Source organism: Festucalex cinctus, chromosome 13 (assembly GCF_051991245.1).
Source record: "Festucalex cinctus isolate MCC-2025b chromosome 13, RoL_Fcin_1.0, whole genome shotgun sequence".
NCBI lineage: Eukaryota > Metazoa > Chordata > Actinopteri > Syngnathiformes > Syngnathidae > Festucalex > Festucalex cinctus.
The window spans coordinates 17,450,283-17,472,544 of NC_135423.1; the positions used below are offsets into that span (position 1 = coordinate 17,450,283).

Here is a 22,262-nt window from a genome sequence, read left to right on the forward strand (position 1 = left end):
CAGACTTCGAGCACTGATCCAGGTTCAAGTGTCCGGCTCATACTTTCTGGGTATGGGGTAAATAATGTGCATGACTTTGTGCTTAACATGAAGACATGGTCGGTATTTCGTCAGTGATGCTCCAGTTTGGCGTTAGAAGAGGATTTGGGATTTTTCAGGTCAGTGTAAAACCTGTGTTTGGGCTATCCTTTAGCTTTGTTTATTTTTGTTTTGACATCCATGATGCATGCAGGTCAGTATGTGATAAGAGACATGCAGTCTTGCAGGCCCAATCAACTGTGATACAGGATTGGCTCTTCTCTGCAGTGGGATGTTTCACACATCTACATTTACCTTTGAAAACAAAGATCTCGCTCCTCCCAGTCTGTGTCATAGGGATAGGCTGTCTCCAAGTCGTCACTTCAGTCCATATGTTTCTGTCTCTCTGTTATCTGCCTGAGCGTTGGGCTTCACATTTGCGTTTTCAAGCAGTTTAAAATTACATCGTCCCCATGCAATTTCCCTAGACAGTAGAAACATCTTATTACTGCAGCAGTAAAAATTACTGCAGCAGACAAAGTTTTCTTCTCATGAACAGAAGAAAACTTTGTCAGACATTATGTGAATGCATTAAAGTTTAAAACGTACAGTGCTTAACAAATTTATCAGAGCACCTCATAAAGAGACCACTCAGCATGGTGAAGTGGATAAATGTGTAAAGTTAATTTGAAAATCAATGGAAAAATAATAATGATATTTTAGCATTACAATAACTGTTAAACATCATACAGTGTCTGTTGTAATAACAATACACAACAGACAAAACATTTAGCAAAATAATACCAAAGTTGTTTTAACGTGTTGCAAGAATCTGAGCTGTCATGTCAAAATCTGTAGAGCAATGGTATCACTACTGTGTGTAACCAACAGGTTATCAGAAAATGCTAACCATCTGTCAATAAAATAAGTAACACTTAGACAAATAAAGACCTCTAAATTACAAATTTGTCAATTAAATCTATATGTGGAGTGCCTTTATTATTGACCTTATATATTTCCATATAAATCACACAAATTGTTCTTGTAGTCTACAACAAGCAATCGTCTCACGTAAAGACATGGATGGAAAATATCTTACTTCTCCCTATATGTTCTGTCTTATGTGCATCAATCAATCAATCAATCAATCAATCAATCAATCAATCAATCAATCAATCAATCAATCAATCAATCAAATCTAAATCAGGGTGAGGCTGACTTTACCTGCGTCATAAAGTAGGCTAAATTGACAAAGTCAAGAGCTAAGTAAATAGTTTCAAATATTGGCAGTGAAAGTTAAAAGTCAGCGAAATACAGCATATAGGTACGTGTAAAATATAATTAGTTAATCATAAACTTTTCACTTCAACTGAAGTGTAAGGATAGCGATACACGTTGGGTGTTTCCCTTGCCTGTTTGACATGTGAGGTTAGCTTCAGTGCTATACTTTTACTCTAGCGGCGTTTAAAAAAAAAAAAAAAAAAAAAAAAAAAAAAAAAAAAAAGTAGTTGCATGTGCATTTTATTTAAATGAGTTAGGAGCCGTTGGGGGCTACCAGGCGTGGTGAAAACAACTTTAGGGCTTTCTGGGTCGCGAATAGGCGGCGTGGGAGTGGCCTGCAGCAGTCGTGTCCGGTTAAACCCACACGTGGTCGGCGTCTTGAGCTTGTTTAGCCCTCCACTCACTTACCACAAACTTCTGATCGACTCATTCCACACACTGCGCCGCGTCCATCGCTGCGGGAGTGGACTGGAGCACACTGAGAGCACAGCAAGCATCATGCCGTCTTACCACCTCGACCAGTTGGCTGGTCTGGACGAGATGATGTGCAAGGTAAAACAAAACAACGAAAACAGGAAACTTGCGAACAAGATGGCCATATTGGCCGTGGCTGCGTGCTCCGCCACAACTTTGCTAAGGTTTCAACTTTTTCGTCGTAACTTTTCATTGTCAAGTTGTAGCCTTCACTAATGAGAGCCAGTTAGCCAGGCATGAAACAAACGTGTCATATTTGCGTGCTTATTAAGTGCTGGCCGTTATGTTGAATGCAGATGAAAAATAGTTTGGACATGTGTGCATCATCTGCAAATGTGAGAAAAGTAACGTCAGTATCTCAGAACTAATCAGTTGAAAACTGTTTACATTCAAGATGCTAAACAGTTGATCACGTGGTTAGGGGGCACTAGTTTGTGATTCCCATCAGTGTGTTGCCGAAAATTATCAAATTACATTGACTTATTATGAAAATGATTTACTTCAAATAATCCAGCCTTGTTTAACTATGTGAGTTAGTAATGTGCAAAATAATATAATGCTCTTCCAATAGATGGTATAAAATTGATCTGTAATGAACATGTATATCCACATTTTGTGACTTGTTTGATGGTGGGCTGTGAGACTTTTTGTGTAGCGTAAAATAAAGGTCGGGAAACGTTACAATATGGGACTTTTAAACTTATCCAGTGCAAAGGAATTAATTACTATTTCTCTTACCTCCAGCCTTAAAGGGGAAGTCAACACCCCAAATTTTGTTTTGATAATATGTTCTATTCAGCCCCACTAGTCTAAATATGGCATTGTGGTTAATATTGCGTTAGTGGAATATGAGTTAAGCAGCAAAATCCTGCTATTTTTATCCATCTCAGGGGGTGGCCGTTTTGCCACTTGCTATTGACTGAAGATAACATCAAAGTTGTTCAGGTCTCAGGTAACAACCAATCACAGTGCAGCTTCAGAAAACAGTTGAGCTGTGATTGGTTATTGTCATCTTCAGTTGACAGCAAGTGGAAAGATGCTCGCCCGCTAAGATGGATAAAAATGGCTGCATTTTGCTTCACAACTCATATCCCACAAATGTAATATTGATCAGAATGTCATCTTTAGACTAGTGAGGTCACATATAACATTATTGTCAAGGAATGTATAAGGTTGACTTCCACTTTAACAAAGTTTAGCATGTCATAGTTACAAAATTTGTGTAATCTTTTTACATTTGGAGTTAAAAAATAATAATAATAATATTGGTGCTTGTTTGAGAAATTTGCTAGTCAGCTGATTGTATGCAAATCCATCAAGGGGGAGAAAATGATTTTTGCGCCACAGCTCAAAGTGCACTTGGAATGAAGTAAACATGAACTGGTATACAGTGTTCCCTCGTTTTCCGCTGGGGTTAGGTTCCAAAAAATACCCGCAATAAATGAAATCCGCGAAGTAGTTAGCTTTATGTTTTACAACTCTTATAAATGTTTTAAGGCTCTAAAATCCCCGACCGCACAATTTATACACTTTTCTCATTGAGACATTTACATGTTCTCACATTTCTCTCTTGTTCAAACATTGACAATGTTCAAACCTTCATAAATTTTATAAAATGGGTATATTACTGTAAAAAAATATCCAAAATTGCACTTAAAAAAAAATCCGCGAGACCGCGAAAAGGGAACCGCGTTATAGCGAGGGAAGACTGTATGGGAACTGGCTTTGTTTTCTTGAGGTCCTAAGTTTTTATTTTTCTTTCTCTTGACAGTCAGGTCATTTTGCTTTATTGCAGGAATTGCTGAATCTAGATCTGAGAGGCCAGAACAGTCAGCCGTCAACCATCGGCTTAGCAATGAAGACACCAGGCTACATTGGACGGCAACATAGTTGTGACACATCCTTGTCTCTCAGCACCAGTCCTCCAGAGAACGTCTATCTATCCTCCACTATTTGGGGGCAGCGACCAGAGAGCCACACGGCTTCCCTTCTTCCGACTTCCAGCCAGTTGCGAAAGCAACGCTTCCTGTCTCAGCGCTCAGTCAGCATGGTGGAGACCTGCAGTGCCACAGCAAGTCTGGGCTGGCCTGATTTAGACATGAAGGACTTTCAAAAAGGCATCAGCCCCACTATGTCGTCTTCCTCCTCTGCCACTTCTTTGACCTCGACCCGCTACAAGACAGAATTGTGTCGTTCCTTCACGGAGAACGGTACGTGCAAGTATGGTGCCAAGTGCCAGTTTGCCCATGGACCTGAGGAGCTGCGGGACCTCAGCAGGCATCCGAAGTACAAAACGGAACCGTGCCGCACCTTCCACACCATTGGCTTCTGTCCCTACGGAATCCGCTGCCACTTTGTCCACAACAATGAGGAGGAAAAGAATTACTTGTCCCGTTCCTCTTCCTCTTCGAGCTTTGCCCCCTTGTCTCTTCCCTCCACGCTCTCCCACAGAATCCCGCTCATCAGACAGAGCGTCAGCTTTGCAGGATTCCCCTCTACTCCCCAGCAAACCCTCCCTCCTCATCCTCCCCCTGCCTCTTTCTCACGAGAGCCCTCTGTCTCTCCTCCTTGTGCCAATATCACCGATCTCCTCTCTAACGTCTTGTTCGAGATGGACTCTACTCCCTTCGAGGCCTCCCCTGGCCCCCAGTACCAAGCCCTCGCTGCTGCAGTTCCACGCTCTCCTTTCCTGCCCTCCCCAGACTCTGGCTGCTCCCCTTCTGGTTTGTCTCCGTCTGCATCTCCATCCCTGAGGCAGAGTCCTGCCGCGTCTGCGTTCTTCTCCCGCTCGCTCGACGCAAGATCCCTGTCCTATACCTCGCTTTCAGATCAGGATCACGATGGGAGCAGCTCGCCTAGCTCGCTGAATGGATTGGAGTCATGCGGCGGCGCCAACGACGGGAAACGCCTCGCTGTATTCAGTCAGCTCTCAGTTCCTGAGGACACTGCTGAGATTTGCCTTTAGGCTGTACCACAGTGCATGCACACGGGGGCTCACACCCATACCCAAATTCTCCCCTGATTTCCATATAAATGTGACATTAAGTTCCATGTTGCAGAAAGATCTTCCTAATGTTTACAAAAATATAGCAAAGATAGTTGGGACAAAAGTTCTCAAAGTCCCACTGAGGTTCTTGCATGTGCATCAAAGCCAAAGATCTTACGTTTTGTAGTTGAATGTTAAGTATGGCGGAATCAGGACCACTGTGTGGCCTAATGTTTAAGAAGCACTGTATTGTATGTATTGTTTTATAAGCTGCTCTTTCCGCCTAACTGCACAGTTCGAGGTTATGGTGCGGTCACTGGCCTCAGATCAGAGGCTTTAAAGTTCGTTGTTGTGTTTTTAAACAACTTGAAAGTACCTGTCGTGTTGCAGGTCATGTTGAACAGTTTGCTAGTTTGTTCCCGAGAGGTGTTTTTTTTTTTTTTTTTTTTTTTTTTTGGCTTTACAAGTCAAAAGTGTTGCTCCTCCATCTAGTTTATTAAGGGTAAAACAAGCCCAAATGTCAGTATGTATATATATATATATATATATATATATATATATATATATATATATATATATATATATATATATATATATATAATCTTTAGATTATCGGTCGATTTTTGGATAACAGCTTTTGTTTCTGTTATTTTTCTGGTAGTTGTAACATTGAGAATGGAGCATTGATTTAAACAGTTGGAAGGACTTCATCAGTTAGCCAGATGACAGCATACTAATTGGTTACAGTTAGGACCAAAAAAAAGTGGAAGGAGCAAGACTTTTGGCTTGAAATATTGATCACAAGCATTCCCCAATGTATCGGTTTGTTTGTTTGTTTTTTGTGAATTCTTCACTGATGTTTTGATTTCTCCCATCCAGTGTTCTTACTGTTCTGGCTTCATGTATTGTAATGACTGTAGCTTTATTTTTGTTTTGTTTTGTTTTGTTTTTTGTCTACCCCACCCCACCCCACCCCACCCCCCATCACTTAAGCTACAAACTAAAGCTAAATCTTTTAGAGATGTTGCAAACTTCTTTTTGTGCATAAAATGTAGTTAGATGATCACATCTTGCTGCGCTGTTTAAAAGGGCCTTTTTCATCAACACATTTTGAGGCCTGTTTAGTGTAGTTGATATGCTTTAGTAAATTAATTGGTTTAATTTATTTTAACCTATTTATAGAGGACTTTCAGTTGTTAATGCTTGTATCAAGTTTAATATATTTGATGGGTTTTTTGTTTTTTCATTTTGTTTTTGAAATAAAGTTGTTTAAAAAAAATAAGGCCTCACTGACCTGATTTTAAAGGTTTGTTTGTAAGTACTGTACTACAATTGTCTGGTAATCAGTTGTGGGTGTTTCCCAAAGTCAGCTGGGATAGGCTCCTGCCCACCTGTGAAAAAAATAAAATAAGCATAATAGAAAATTGATAGCTAAATAAATAGAAATTAACATAAAAAGCTGCAAATATAGTGGCTGGAATAGCAGCAGCAAAAATAAACAAGTGGGTGAACTGAACATGTCAGAACTTGAGCATTTTATTGACGCTTCAACACTACTTGTACATTGTTTGACGTGTAGTACAAACTATCCTGACAGTGACCACATGCACAATCTAGACACATTATGATGGATGTACATCAAAACTGATGCTGATGCTCAGTTTTCATTGACACTGTCAGATGTATTCAATATATTAAGGCTAGTTTGTCGTCTGGAATGTAACATTTTTGACAGTGTCACTCAAAGATGAACACATGTCCTCATTTTATTTTAGATCTTGTTCAACTTGTCATAAGAGTACCGGTACTTGATAAGTTACAACTTGCTGACGTTAGTAGAATTGCTTTGTTTACGGTACATGTACAGCATCATTAACAAGTGGAAGATGCCCAGGGGGGTACGTTTATGGTCTGCATGCATTTTTTTTATATCGCTGTTGTTGTTCAACAGTGATTATTTGTAAGTCTATGTGACAGCTCTGTTCACATGCGGAAAGTTTTGCAAAAATGAATAGAAGAAACGGACACTCCCCGAGGCCTGCTGGAGCCTGTGTGACAGCAGCATGCTGCCATGGAGATCTCATGCGGAGATAAGAAGTCTTTTGTTTGAGAGTTTAATCTCACAGAGCTTGGTCTCCCACCCATTTCCTTTCTCTCTTAACTCGCCACCAACACAGTCCAACCCCCCACACCCCCTTCGTCTTCCCTTTCTTTATTCCTCTCCTTCAGGCATGCCCCCCTCACATTGTCGCCTCAGCAGTTTATGGGGCTATTGGGACCTATTGGCTTCATTAGCACATCACTGCTTTAATTATTATCTGTTTTTTTTATTTTATCTCCATAGGTGATTGGGGTTTTTTTTCCTCCACAAGGATGTACTTTAATGTCATTTTTCATGCATGTCAATACAGTGCACAACTGGGCATGCAGTCAAGGAGGAGGCGAGAAATGTTGGGGGTGGTGCGGGGTACTTGATGCTCTGCTCAAGACACTTAATTCTTTAGCTTGACTTTGTTGATCCGCTAAACACAAATTGAAAAAATAAGCTTGGAATATAAGGTAAATTTTTCAAGAAGAATATCTTAACAGGAACTGTTAACTATGACTATGCAATAAAAATGTCCTAAAATCTAAATAACTGCAGACAGACCAATAGCAGTTTATTGATAGCAGCCGACCAGCTATAAATGACTTTCATCCACACTCATTCAAGCACTATTATCTTGTCACTTTTAACATGAGGGGTGTCTGGGAGTGATTAGTGGCTGTAAAGGGGTTAAAGGCCTGGGTTTGTGTGCATGTGTTGTATTGTATCTGATAGACATTCTCCCACACTCTTGCCCTGTGGGGCATAGGAAAGGCAGGCAGATGGCCGCATTCATGTCCACCACGGGTCAACATATGGCCCATAGAGACAAAGTTTGTGCTTGTGTGTGAGAGTGAGACTCATTCTCAGTATGCATGAGCGAAGGAGGTTGAATGACAAGAATGAAGGCGGAAAGAAGTAATCTCAGAAGTAAGGCATAAACAATAATAATAAGGAAATTGAAGAGGCCGTGGTCTCATATATAAAAGAATGAAAGTGAGCGACATCCCATGAGATCGTTCATGGAAAAGACAGAAAATAGAACACAATACCACACACTCCTGGGACTTTAAAGCTTCCCTTTATTGAATTTCCAGAAAAATTTGATCGACCAAGATGTTTTGGAGGAGGTACGTAAACTCCTGCGTGATAGGTTACAAATGTATGTGCACATGTACATGTACATATACTGCAATGTCTTGGCCACCCCAGATTTGTAAAAAAAAACAAAAAAAAACAGAACATTCATATAAGAAAGGAAATAGAACTATGTATCTGAGTCTGAAGAAAAGTGTCTTGCTCTATTATGAAGCTAAAATAACACTACAAAGTAGGGCCTGACCGGTCCTTCAGATTGTCTGCCAAATCCAATGTTTGTTTGATTGTTTGTTTTTAACCTTAATGTATTTTAAACATTTACAGGAGTTGTACACAAATAACACTGTCTCATTGTTTATTCCTTTTGTTTTATTATGCTTGTTGATTACTGAAGTGATAGAAAGTGGGTCACTGGTGTGCACATTAGCATTAGCAGCTAGATTTGTTGAGTTTCACATTGGTCAATGTCTGGGCCTGTACCGGACATTCGGGTTTGGTTGGTGTGTGGGATTCTCAGCAATCAATGAGTAATATATTTCTTTCTTTTACTTTTTTTTAAAAATTGGCTTTATTTAGAGCTCAGCACGCAGCACTAACAGTATTGGGCGCAATGTCAGATTTCTTCTTTGTGCCTTTTCTTGTTCTTTTATGTCATGTGTCATTACGTGGGTGCCACCCAGTGATCAGACACCACAGTTGAATTAAATTGTGATATAAAACCTGTGTTACTAAAATTCTCATTAATTGGCAGGTATTCATAAAGGCTACTTGAAGCAGTGTAGTATTCAGTTGAATTCTTTGTACTTCAATGTACTTCATTGCTTGAAAAGAAGTTTTACAGCCACATAGTTTTGATTGGGTCTTTTTCTTGCCAATAGATATTTGTGTTTCATTGTATTTATTTATTTTTAGTTCATTTTATTGTGTGTTCTGTACAAAATATTCATATATAACCATTCATTATATGTATTTTAATTAACTGGTAATCCTTAGTATTTTTGACACAGAATCAACCGGGCCTCATACAAAGTAAAAAGTTGAGCCTTTGAGAACGTGGCAGGAAAATGGGAAGGTGGTGAGTGCAACCGCCATCAACTTGACACACTAACAAATGTGCAGAAGTAGAATACAAGGTGTGCTTGAGCTGCGTCTCTCTTTTCACATTCTAACTGAACACATCTGCATATTCTGTGCTTTTAAAAGCTTATTATTTGTTGTTGTTTTATAGCTATATTGTACTGAGCAGCCCAGACAACAAGAGACAACAGTACTGAACTGCTTTACAAGTACAAAGTATTACACTAAGTTTACACATCCATCACATTGTTCCTCTTTGCCATCACACGCACACATATTATAGACCATGAAAAGTGGAGACACATTTGTGGAATTAATCTTTTTGACGATGTTCACTGAACTGAAGTCTGGCAAGACTTCGAGAGGTCTGGTGTGATGTCATGCATGATGATAGTTTGGTTGCTTCCACTTGAGAGGCATATTTTCTAATAATTTTGGTAGGATTCCAAATTGTTCAGGAGATACTGACCATGTGAGCCAATAACGCAAAATATTAATAAATTCTACTCTCCGTTTTTAGCCTGCCCTCTCTTAATTCCCACCCCCTTTGGTTACTTCCAGCCATGCTTCCTCCCGACCCCCAACTCCTCCCATCTCTCGTAAACTCAACCTTTTTTTACATTTCATTTCCCTCAAACCTCCTGTAGAGGTTTAATCTCCCCTTCACAGTTTTCCTCGCACTCAAACTCTCTCGCCACCCCATTTCTGAAATTCCCGCCCCTGCCTCCGTCTCACTGGCTCTCACCCTCTCTAATCCTGCCTGCAGACGTGTTTTATTTTCAGAGGATTTGTGTTTTCAAGCTTTCAGTGGATTGCAATACATGCATATTGTGATTTGTTTCAATAAACCTTCAGTTTATTTTTTGTTGTTCTGTTCATATGACACAGAGCAACATGTATAACTTAACCTGATCTCACTGAATACTCATTTAAAACATTTTAACCATTTTTGAACAATTGGGAAATTTAAAAGACAAAAGTGAGAATCCAACCATTCAACCAATATCTTCTCTGACATGTAATATTACCAACAGTTTGAGATTTAAGATTTAGGATGTGCAGTAGTCACATAGTTATTGGTAGTAGTAATAGTACACACATTTATGAATGGAAACAAAATAATGGTTGTATGCATTTTAACATAAATTGGAATTACCTTAAAATAAACTGAGGAAATTATGATGCTTTGGACATGCAATTGTAAATATGAAAAGTCTGTTGTTTTTAGTTTATTAAACACTCTAAGCATAGGGGCGGGCCTCGAGGGCTGAAGTCCTGCAGGTTTTGGAGGTTTCCGTGTTCCAACACAAGCTGATTCCAATCAACAGGATCGTTATCAGGCTCATGCAGCGCTTGCTGATGAGCTGATCATATATCAGCTGTGTTAGAGAAGGGAAACATCCAAAACCTGCGGGACTCCAGCCCTTGAGGACCGAGATGGCCCAGCCCTGAGGCCTAGAAAACAGTACAGACTTGGTTTAGTTACGATCTAAATAACAATAAAACTACATATTACTATAGTGACAAGCTACTTTGTCATAATTCTTATGTTTCTAAACAGAATGACTGGTTGAGATTTATGAGATCAAGACACATCTGAACTGCATCTAGATTTGTATTTCAGTCGAACCTTACAGCAGAATACCAGCGCTGTGGGTCCCTCTAGTGGCTGAAATGACAACTACAACAGGTATGGCCTTCATTCAGCTACTAAAACGTTTCTCGTTTATTCTGACCAAAAAAATAAATAACTAAAAATAAAAAAAGATGCAATCAAATATTACAAATTCTCACCGAGTGCTTGTATATATTATATTTATATAGATCGCTTGCTGTTCTCAGACGAGCGCATACGTATACGTATGCAATTTTTGACCCTCACCAAGAGTCTTTTGGCTGTTGGGCTAATTTACTGTGACAAAACATTAAACTTTTCCTTCATTTGTCACATATCTGCAGTGCTGAACATTATTAGACTGCCTGTCGTAAAAATAAGAAACATAATCCAGAATCATTAAGTGCTTTAAATATGGATTATTTCAAGATATTTTTTTTTTACTTTTTATACCCAAAATTGAGTCGACTGGCTGTTTCACAAGTCAAAACTTAATCAAGCATACGATTCAACCAATAAACCATTTTTTTTTTTTTGTTCAAGAATGCAAGTCAATAATTACAATTTGATACCTTAACAAAGAATAATGTGATTTAACTTTATTTCCCCACCCCCCATTCCTTGTGAAAACCGGTACATTTGGAAATAACAACCATATTTAAACATTATACAAATTCTGTTAAAGAGACATTGATATACAAGCATATTTTTTTAATTCCCAGTGTTGTAAATTTTGACTAGCTGCTGTATAAAATCTACAATGGGTGGTGCTCTAATTAATTTGTTAAGCTCTGTATTTAACTTGATGTACAACAGTTAACATGCGGACACATTTTGGTTATGTACAGAGGTATAGGACGTAATTTAGTGAAATCATTTTTTAATGTACTTGCAAATACATTTATGGAGCACAAGCGTTCCAAAAAAAAAAAAAAAAAAAGACACTATCAACAAGACCCCCATTGTCAATAAGGGCTTAGTTGCACTTATTTCCATACAATAGATGGAAAAAAGCACACAAACTGAACAAGGACAAATGTTCCATGTTTCTGAATTCAGTAAATGGGAGCAAGGCCCATTTAGTTCTATTGGACGAGAATCTGTACATGTCTTGGGCCCCTTGGGAACTCTGATGGATTCTTTCTGTTCTTCCAGTGATAATTAGGAGAAGAGAATGGCAGCCACTTTACTTTTTGGTAACATCAGAACTTGACATGAAGGACACAGATGCTTGAACTCAGCAGCAAGACAGGAACTTGTCATAATTTCTGGATAACCACCTGGAATTTACCTGCAAAGAGAACAGCACAGTTCATCATTTATTTTAGCTTACTGTACAACACATCACTTTCATTGCTTAAAAAAAAAAAAATACAACAGTCTGGCTTCCATGAACATAGAATGGAGCTTCTAAAGGACAAGACAGACCTCTTATAGTAAATAATGGAAACTTCAATAATTTTTTGGAGGAGTAAATATCTTGCCATCATAAAACATGTATGATCAGGGATTTAAAAAAAAAAAACACTTTAGCATTTAAACAGATAAGTTCACCATTGCTTGGAAAATATATATATATATAAAAAAACAAAAAACAAAAAAAACCTCTACCTTAACGGGAATAATTAATAATTAAGTGATTAACTGAAGTGATTAATGACAATGAGCTATAGGGTTGAAATCAGCACAGTCTGCTGACTGTTTGCACTAAATTTAAACCATTTGTATTAATTCTTTTCATTCTTCATTGTTGTATGAATTAGTTCGACCTTGACAAGCCAATCTTTTCCAAAAATATTCCTGACTTCTGTTGATGCAGTGACATGTTTTTGGCTTCTCCAAAGAAAGCTTTTGTCGTCATCCAGTTTAGTTTTCTTACTGGTAGTTATTGCAAAAACCACCACAAGATTTTTTTTTAATTCTTCCTAGCCCCAACCCCACTATTTGAAGGCAAATAAACTGAGTATTTTTCAATCACCAAATTAGTCGCCCGATCTCAACCCAATATACAGTAGCATGTTTTTCATACGCAAATGAAGGTAGTCTGGCAAAGAATTTCCAGGAAGGAAATTCTAAGGGCACTGAGTGTTTACACATGTCTACACTGATTTATTTTAAATTCACTGTTGTGGTGTAAAAACGTAAAACATAAAAAAAAAAAATAAATAAATAAATAAATCACTGTCCTAACTTGAGAGAAATAGTTTCCTTGGTTTTTATTGAAATTCCAAATTACAGGTTTCACTGTATTGCCCATGATTGACAAGAAGTCTGTTGGTACTTACATGATGGCATGACAGACACCTCAGCTGTAACCACACTTTCAAGTCCTAGATTTGACAGAGCTCCTCTCACCACACCACATGAAAAGGCAAGGTACTAGGAGGGATCACATACTAAAATTAGGAGTGTTGAAAATAATTCATGATGAAAAAAGAAACCCCAACATTAAATATGTGCTCTGACCTTAGGTGCTTGATCCAGGTACTGTTTACCATTAGAGAGCTGTGTCAGCAAATTAAATTTGTTATCTTGCAATACATAGGTGCCCTAAAGAAAGATAAAGAAACATAAGATTTGATATCTCAGAAATGATCGTAAATAAAACAGCGTGATTTTATTTTCACCTGATGGTTAGTTCTGAGATTGTCCACCTGCCGCCTGAAGACTTTTGTCCAGAAGTCTTTACAAATAAATTTCATTATATCCAACTCATCCTTGAAGCAAGGGGAGTCCCTCGTCAACCTTGACAGGGCAAACAGTACAACATATAAACGGGCTGCAGATATTGCAATTAACGAGTAATTATCCACCTCTCAATGAGTCCTTGTCCCACTCTGTAGCCCATGCCCTCCAAAATAGAAACACGGGAGGACCTGTCCTGTATGGGAAAAAGTAATGTTGACAATGTGAAACTCATGGCTAAATGCGACTTTAATAATTACCCCCCAAAAACCGCAACAATTCTTAGAATAACCATTAATGTATCCAAACCTTGGTGTCAGTGTCTCCTTTAAGTGATTGCAGATCCCTGTAAACGTGTGCCACAATCTCCATATGGAGAAACTCAAACAGAGCGTCGTCTGCCATCCCTGACAACCATGTAATGAGAAATAGAAGAAAGGTCATTATAAAAAATTGACAAACGTGTATAATCAGAGTCAGAAGTAAAATCATTGGTGGACGCGATGACAAGCAGCTAGCATAGCTTCAGTTAGCTTGCCAAGCAGTCCTTTTCATTGGCCATTTATTAGGTTACTTTAATTTAATGTGACTCTGATTAAATTGGGATATAAATAAATGTATTTATATGTTATCGTCGTCATCCAAACACGACAGATAACAAGGACACCCGTGTCAAAAACTGTTAAACCTACCCGTCGAAGGAACCAAGGTAAACAGAGACACTTCCGGCATTCACTCGTAAGTATACGCAGGGACAGTCCGCGGAAATAACTCCTAAATTAATATGCCACAACCTACAAGAAAATGATGGTACAGTACAGCGGTTCTACACCAGTGAAGAAATACACCCAGAGACCCGTGCTCATGTCCGGTCTTGTGTTTAATCAAGAGGCATGTAAATGTAGGTGGCCGAGGGGATAACATCCCCACCACCAAACGGTGTACGCCGTTTAAATGAAGCGTACCCTTTTACTATCAGGTGACATCCTCCTACGAGATTGGACTGATTTTTTACCACGTGACGTATAAACTGCTTTTTGGTTGGACATTCATTACAAACTATTTCCTGTCTTCTCACGTGATCGCTCATATGTTTGCATCCGGTGTTGACAATCGTGAGGTTTGATTTATCTTCTTTCATATTGCATCGTTTTGCATTAATTGTACGAGTTATAATATGCGACCACGTATCAATCGTTGTGTTTGATATTTTAATTTGATTCAAATGAAATATTGTTCTCTAATTCAAGTGTGGATGTTTGCTGCTGTGTGCAGTGGCAATGTCCAGCAGGTATCAGATAGTGGTGCAGGGTGAGGCATCAGAAACAGACTCCGATGATGAAGTTTATATCACCTCCCTATCAGCTCCCCAGACGGTCATTGCGGGAGCCAAGGTAGTTTGTTGTCTGCGGCAGTTGAACATAAAATTAAACCTCCAGACAGTCCCTTTTTCAGAAATGTCATTGATCATCGCAGGTTCAAGGGGAAGCTTCTGAAACGGACAGCGACGATGAGGTGGAGACGGCGCAACGAGGTTCTGTATTGAGTCAAGAAAGTGCTAAGATACTCAAAAAAGATCTCCCTCCACTTATTGTAATGAGAGATCACCCTGATATACAATCAGTGGTGGAAGACAGACCAAGCCCTACACATAAGCCTTTCGGTGAGCAATGCTAAACCTAAATACTACATAAAATAGTCATTGTCATGTCTTGACATGATCCAAACAATTAATGGACAGTTTTATTCTGTGTGCACTAACCATTTTGACCAATACATACATAATAATTCCTAACTGATTTATTGTGCAAAATTTTCAGGTGATACATTATTACAGCAGAAATTGCAGGAGTCGAACAGCCGGCTCTATTCTGATGTGGGACAGATGCTACGGCAAGTTTATGGCAGTGCCAGTAAGGAGGTATGGCACACCGCTTCAAATGGGAACTACACTAAGTGTCCATTGATGTACCTGTAGCAAAACATAATGGGATCCAGTGCAAGAGCTTGATCAAAATACATCTTTACAAAGATCATATGGTTCCATTCTGATTGACATTATCTGAGAGAGATGTATTCACAATATATGCCAGTGTGGTATTGTAGGTGTTTGCAGTGGTGTAAAACGTCACTGCATCAGACTGAGAGGATTTTTAATGTTTCCTTGTCTGTTCTCTTTCATGTAACAAAGTAGCAACTCTGTGAGCAACAACCACAATGTTAAAATCGTTAACCAATATGCCAATATGCTGCTGACAATCTACATTCTAAAACGAGAATTGTTGTTGAACCAATTTCAGATTACAAATTGAATTGTTGACCAACTTTAATAAAAAAAAAAAAAAAGGTTTAATCGGTATAAAACGAGTGAATTAAGTTTGTCCAAAGTGAATATATTAAGTTTAATTAATTACGGGTAAAGGTAGAATTTAATTGTAATGTACTAGATCTCATTAGATAGATGTGCAAGTGGTCATAAATGGTGCGTCTACTACTTGGTGTATTGTGAAGATATGAAGACCCATCTTATTGTAATTCTAACCATTTACATACCATTTTGTAAATAGGCTACTGTGTAAGAGTCCGGTTGCCTCGATTGAAACTTTTAGTTTACAATGTAATGACCTGCATCACTGAGACTACACAGACATAAAGAAAAGACCATTTTTTAGCAAGCATGTTTGTATTTTAAAATTGATAATATGAAGGTAAATTAAAAATTACTTAGCCAACTATAATATTGGTAACACTGTTCATTTACCATATGCACAACAAGTTTCAATATATGACAAAAAATGTTGAAATGTTTTCTTTGTGTTCTTGTCAAAGGTGCGCAGTGCAACAGCACAGCTTAACACATCCCAGAGTGCCATCATCAACGCTTCCCACAGCATCCGGCTGATTTTGGATGACCTGAAAGCCGTGTCTGAGAAAATTGACATCATCACCAGCTGTCAGATATTACCTGATATTAAGATGAACCATTCAGAGGAGAATAACACTCCTGTATCCTGAACAAACAAATAAGCATATATGTTATGAAAGGAAGTGAAAATGTTGAGCAACTTCATTTGTTTGTCTTGTATGTAAAGGATAACTAATATTTATCATTCACATTTGATATGAACTGATGATTGAAATATTTATTTAATAATCTATGTGCCGTACTTCTGTTGCATCTCTTTTAACAACAGTAATCAGACTCGAACTACAGATCTTTTTCTGTGTACATTGCTTAAATATGTTTCATTCTATGCATCATTCTACTGTATATTATTATACAATGTAAACTTCAGTTCATCCAAACATATAAGCAATGTAATTGCCTCAAATCACTACTGTTTGTATGCATCCATGCCTACCTTTTTTTGAAGAACCTTCATTAAAAATAAACGTGATAATTCACATTAAAGCGGATTCATGTTATTTCATGGTTATGAAGTATACACTTTACTAATTTTAAGTTGCAAATGCAAGTAAAGCAAAACTATAAAGATGTGGGTCATAACCGCATTTTAGAACTACTGTTAAAGTATTTTACAGTATTACACAATGATTCTGGACTTACAATCCAACAAGTAGTACACTGCCTCCTGTCAACCCAAACACAATACTGTACTCTTTCAATAATTAGCTGCTAAGAGGCGGGTCTCAGTTTCACAAAATCGCTTACATGTGAGATTGATGGAGTAGTAACTACTCTTGCCACATGATGGCATCACAGGTACAGAAATTCCAACTACTGTATTCCATTGAAGCGCTAGTCCATAACTGACATCTACTATTCTTAAAACTGATTATTGAATTTACATATATGTCTCATACGGTATGAGAGGCAGCGAGGGATGGTGTGAGTCACACCATCCCTCGCTGCCTTCCCTTTTCTACTTGCTGTTTCTGACCTGTTTTGCACTGTTGCCCTCTTGCGGTCATCACGTTGTCCATTTGTGTGAGATGGATAGGATTTGACGCTGTCTTTCAGGAAGCGATTCACTCCCTGATGTAAAAGTCCCAAGGGGAAAGTCCACTATATACTTTTTTTTTTTTTTCTTCCCAGCAGTTTTCTGCCAAAGCATTTCACTCGTTCTCATTAATCGTGTTTCAAGCAGACAGGTGCAGAGAAATTGCATTTGAAGAATCTTAATAATAAAGATCTATATCTACAAAGCTCAATGTGAGATGAAGAGAAGGGCTTCAAGACCTCACATAAATATGTATCTTCGGGTTCATTTAGACACTCAATCGTCAGAATCTCGGGAATAAAACGTGTGCTAAGATATGTAAAAGAGTATTAATTGATTTAAAAGGCATTCCTCATATAAAACTCCACATTACCAACATCTTTCCATATTTGCATTTTGCAGACTTGATTACACGTCTTCCTTCCTCGGTTTAAATTGCTTTGCTGCATGTTAGGGGGATCGAAGCAGAGCAGAGAGCAAGTAAAAGACCCCATTAAAAAGGCATTGATCAGTTTCTAAGTAATACATATCACACGAGTATAATGAGACCTCAGGGACGTCCGGATTCTGGGATCTTAATTGGTGAGATCCTCGTTTCAGCCAAAGAAGCATTTCTCATATCCCGTGGTATCTATTATCCCTCTTTTAATGAGAATCTACTACCAACACGTGTGTGATTATCACCCCTGCAGTGCTGAATGCGTGCCAGGATTCGATTTCCACATGAGGGCTATGAACAAGCTCCAGTATAAATGAACTGATCAGAAACGTACTTCGGCCAAAATGTTCAGCTTGCCAAGCTTGTCACTTTTTTGAATGGAGAATATAATCACTTCTGATCCACTTACCAGCTCTAATATTACAGTAGCTCCACTTTATTAATCTCAAAACACCAGACAGATAACAACAAATATTCATGAAAACAATAATTCACACACTTACCATTTATTAGAGTAGGTGTAGTTTACAGTGGTATAGAATGTTACATATGCCTATACAGTATATACAGTACAGTGCATCAAAAGTAGGACTAATCCTTGTTGTTTATGGCTCTGATGGTTTTGGTGTTTACTGAATGAAGTGTTTTGTTTTTGTATCACATGACCTCAAAAAGTCAACCCCAGACAAAATATGTACAATAATATGTTGTATACAGCCACATTAATCTAAACACAGCATTCTGATTATGATTCATATTACTTTGTGGAATGTGAATTAAGCAGCAAAACACACCTGTTTTTATCCGTCTCAGAGGGCGGACATTTTACCACTTGCTGTTGAGCGAAAATGTCATCACAGTTCCTCATTCCAAGGGAAGTGAATCCAGTGATTTGGATGATTTTTCAATACTAGGCTTTACACTGACCTAATTGGCTGGATCGGGATCAGATGATATTTAACATTTTAGGCAAAATCAGTGATCAGCTGGAATCTTTTAACTTGCCCGATCGATCAATGACGTCATTGATCGGCTTCATGAAATATTACGTGTTATAGTCAATGTTTGTTGCCATTTTTTGAAGATCCCCGATGCATTTCAATTGATGTTGTAGCTATATCCTCCACAAACATGCTGAAAATAACTTCTTCATGAGGTTCACAAATTAGTATGGTGGTAGGTATTACATGTGAAGTGGTGGATGAAAACCATTTTTGGACTGGGGTTGCACGATGAAAAGTAAAAATGTGTTTAGACTTTTGTAGAGCGAAACGGTTTTGTTCTGAATAATTACGCTATGCAAGTCATTGCAGAAATTGGATAAAAACGTAAGAACTGCAAACACGCCAAAGTCTGTGAATCACAGCAGATTTTCTTTCAAGGCTAAGTCGACTTCTGAGGGAGTCTACTCTTAACGCTTAACAAGCAAATTGGACGTTATATTTCAGTTTACATAAAACATATTTTCTTATTTCAGTGACAGTGGCTTGGGGCTGAAAGCTAAAAATGAGGTTCATGCTTGAGCTGGCCAGCTAACGAAAGCCTAAAAAGGAACTGCAAACTGGAAGAAGGCATTGAGCAGAAAACAGAAAAACATAATGTCAGTGGTGAACAGAGAAAAGATACATGAAAGTGTGTCGTTACCCCGAATTAAATACCGCAATTTTGTCAGATATGCTTCGAAAGGCTAGTGTGTGTGCGTGCGCGTGCATGTGTGCGTGAGTATGAAGGGCATTCACCCACATTAGCCAGGTCATTGGCTGTCTCATGGAGTGCCTGAGGATACACTCTTAGTTTATCTGGCTGGCTGAGCATGGTTGCGCACAACAGCACAGGTCTTCCAGAGCAATGGTACTCGAGGGGAGAGAAAAAAACAAAAACAAAAACCCTCTGTGGCTAATATTGTTAGTGCATTCATGAAAGCACTGAATTAAGAAGCATCACAGAAGTAATACCTAGAAAGGTAACATATTCTCCTCACTTCTAATTTTACATTTGTAGAATGATCTGCCTTGGTTTTGGAGGTAGCAATTGCAGATTTTGAAGCTCAAATGTAATACAATAGAATCTCTCGGGGCGAACAGGATGGTGGAGCCCAACCCAAGACATGCTTAGGAATGCCCGCATATATATATATATATAGTTATTTTTAATTTCATTTATATTTATTTTTTTAATTTGATTTTTAATTATATTTGTATATCCATATTTATTTATTTATTTAGTTAGTTATATATTCATATATTTAGTTATATATTTAGTTATTATTTATTTTAGTTTTAATTTTGGCAGGTTTGGTCCTCCATACTTTATTACCTCCAGTATACAGTTTTAAGGTAGTATCTCACTGAGCGGTGATCGCTTGCGAGTCTTTGCGTAAATTGGTTTTTCATCAGTGTTCGTTCAAGGTTACAAAATAATTGCAAAGACATTTGCAAGATGTTCACAAATAGTTCATGGTTGCAATCTTTTTTTTGTTTTGTTTTGTTTTTTTAATTTTGACCATGTTCAAACCTTCCTTTGATGTTCTGGGTGACAAAAAAAAAAAAAATTTAAAATGACTGACGTTTGTGACAAGTCCTCTCGTTTTTGACTAACCCTGACGAAAAACCAACATTCGTTATGTTCGCAAACACTTGCAAGCATTTGCTGCTCAGCAAGATATGGGCTTAATATAACAAGTGAACAGTCATTGTATTAATTCCATGCAATTATAAGGAAAATGCTATATTAGAGATATATAGAGGTCTTTTGTTAAAATTGTGTTATTGTTTTTTTGGAAGTTTTATGTATCAATATTGGGCTATGCATGGTATCAGTACTTGATAATGGTGACTATTGCATTGGTCTGAAAAAGTAGTATCGAATGAACAACTGCAGTAACAATGATAACAATAATGAAGTTGTTAAAATTCTCTGTGAAAGTTATCAGCAAATGTTTAAAAAAAAATCTACTTTTCCACAGTTGACTAATGTCGACCTGTGGCAATTTTGCATAAGCAATGAATAAGCAGAGTGCTCTGGAGAAAAACAAAGCTTGTGACATTTTCTACAGACTAATGGATTATAAAAAAAATCATGTGCATACTTAAAGTTGTCTCATAATTATTCTAATTCTGTTTTGGAGAAATTGCCCTGTCTGTTTGACTTTGTCTTGTTGTGTTCCCGTCAGTTCCCTCTGTCCTTTCTGTTCTGTTGTGTATGGCAGCTTGCCAAGTAAACAACATCATGAGCTTCCCTTCTATGAATGCTCCCTAGAAACAAGTGGCTGTGCAAATATGTGAAGCAACCAGGAAACAAATCTGAGCACCTACTCGTTGTTTGTCAGATGTGTGCTTTTGCATAGCGTGAGTTTAAATTCTGTTTTTTTTCTTTTATTATTATTATAATTATAATTGGCATCAATTCAAATGAATTGTCAAATTAATACACACAAGAATAAACAGAAAGCAGACAAAAAGCCTTTTGATGTGATATGCGTGAAACACTCTTCATCCAGCTGATCCATCGTATGCATAGTATGTTTTGGGGGGGAAATGACACAGTGCTTTTTTTTGTTTTTTTTTTATACACAATATAACTTTTATTAATGGCTGAGGAAAATTATGGCCACACTTTTAATATACCCAGTTAGCACTAAAGTTGTAAAGAAAGTGAATCATCATACTCATGCTGAATCTCCAGCTGAAAGTTGTTTTTGTGAATATTCATTTTCTTTAAAAAGTCAACAACTTCCCTATTTTCCCTTTGATTAACCTCATTAAAACCAAATGTTTCCTTACCATGCATATTGGTATTTCTTTTTATCCCGCAATGACTTATTTCTCCTCCATATTCATCAACAATTACAATATCTCCAGCACTCTCTTATGCAGAAGTTTTTTTTCTCTCCAGTCCCAGACAGGCTTAGTCCAAGATGCCCTCTCAGGCTGAAAATCAATTCATCTAATGCGTCATAAAAAAAACTTGAAATCTGAACCTGTCGCTGACAGGTTCAGACTCAGAATGAACATTTCTGAATACAGATGCAGAATGTAGAAACAGTTTAATGTTAATATTTCATTCTTGCGCGTGCAGTCCAAGGTGCGCGCAGCTGTTTTTCCTGTGGCAACAAAGGCGCTTTCCATTAGTGGTGTGAACACAAATTCATCTGTAGAGTGATTAAAAATAGGCACCAACATGAACACACAAAATATTATTTTACTCTGAAAGTCTGTGGGTGTGCGTGCGTGTTTGTGTGTGTGCGCGTACATTGACGGGGTGGCTGGGTGTCTGTGGGCACAGCAGATGGCGCGGACCTGTCCTCTGGGCTTTCTGCTTTTATTAACTTTGAGCCTGTAATGTTAAAAATGTTCTCAAGCAAATTTAAACTCAAATTAATTCAGGAAATTAAAGTAATATAGTTCTTTATCGCAGACCCGGAAACAATAAAATAAGAGTTAATATAAGAAATGTTTATAAATAACAATGAACATTTTGGTCATGTAACCATCGGTAACAAGAGCATCATAGCAATTACTGTTCCTGAATTGTTCTTATTT

General features: G+C 37.9%; 3 protein-coding genes across 4 annotated transcripts; 2 read left to right on the forward strand and 1 right to left on the reverse strand.

The window, feature by feature from the left end:
- The first annotated feature begins 222 nt into the window (after nt 1–222).
- LOC144033571 (uncharacterized) lies at nt 223–5,266 on the forward strand. Its single transcript, XM_077541754.1, has 3 exons — nt 223–232; nt 1,577–1,851; nt 3,569–5,266. Exons 1-3 carry the CDS (start codon nt 223–225, stop codon nt 4,736–4,738), a joined length of 1,455 nt encoding a protein of 484 aa, XP_077397880.1. The 3' UTR covers nt 4,739–5,266.
- Nucleotides 5,267–11,219: 5,953 nt separating this feature from the next.
- On the reverse strand, nt 11,220–14,255 carry trappc6bl (trafficking protein particle complex subunit 6B, like). The gene is made up of 7 exons (XM_077541206.1): nt 14,013–14,255; nt 13,630–13,727; nt 13,449–13,516; nt 13,263–13,380; nt 13,102–13,185; nt 12,921–13,014; nt 11,220–11,926 (listed from the first exon to the last, which is right to left on the reverse strand). The coding sequence occupies exons 1-7, from the start codon at nt 14,050–14,052 to the stop codon at nt 11,895–11,897; spliced, it is 534 nt and encodes a 177-aa protein (XP_077397332.1). The 5' UTR covers nt 14,053–14,255; the 3' UTR covers nt 11,220–11,894.
- A 38-nt stretch (nt 14,256–14,293) lies between these two features.
- On the forward strand, nt 14,294–16,732 carry bloc1s3 (biogenesis of lysosomal organelles complex-1, subunit 3). Of its 2 annotated transcripts, none has more exons than XM_077541419.1 (5): nt 14,294–14,440; nt 14,596–14,714; nt 14,797–14,983; nt 15,141–15,241; nt 16,150–16,732. In XM_077541419.1, exons 2-5 carry the CDS (start codon nt 14,601–14,603, stop codon nt 16,333–16,335), a joined length of 588 nt encoding a protein of 195 aa, XP_077397545.1. In that variant the 5' UTR covers nt 14,294–14,440; nt 14,596–14,600; the 3' UTR covers nt 16,336–16,732. The 2 variants fall into 2 exon arrangements, with proteins under 2 accessions (XP_077397545.1, XP_077397544.1); XM_077541418.1 differs by having other exon boundaries at nt 14,390–14,435.
- The last annotated feature ends 5,530 nt before the right edge of the window (nt 16,733–22,262 follow it).

What these genes read in the sequence shown, in the direction of transcription:
- LOC144033571 (XM_077541754.1), top strand. An exon ending in TGGACGAGATGATGTGCAAG is followed by an intron (nt 1,852 to 3,568) that starts GTAAAACAAAAC and finishes GCTTTATTGCAG; the next exon opens with GAATTGCTGAATCTAGATCT.
- trappc6bl (XM_077541206.1), bottom strand. Translation starts at nt 14,052, where the DNA reads ATGCCGGAAGTGTCTCTGTTTACCTTGGTTCCTTCGACGG. An exon ending in ACCTGGATCAAGCACCTAAG is followed by an intron (nt 13,015 to 13,101) that starts GTCAGAGCACAT and finishes GATCCCTCCTAG; the next exon opens with TACCTTGCCTTTTCATGTGG. An exon ending in GGTGTCTGTCATGCCATCAT is followed by an intron (nt 11,927 to 12,920) that starts GTAAGTACCAAC and finishes TTCTCTTTGCAG; the next exon opens with GTAAATTCCAGGTGGTTATC.
- bloc1s3 (XM_077541418.1), top strand. Translation starts at nt 14,411, where the DNA reads ATGTTTGCATCCGGTGTTGACAATC. An exon ending in CCCTACACATAAGCCTTTCG is followed by an intron (nt 14,984 to 15,140) that starts GTGAGCAATGCT and finishes CAAAATTTTCAG; the next exon opens with GTGATACATTATTACAGCAG. An exon ending in ATGGCAGTGCCAGTAAGGAG is followed by an intron (nt 15,242 to 16,149) that starts GTATGGCACACC and finishes TTCTTGTCAAAG; the next exon opens with GTGCGCAGTGCAACAGCACA.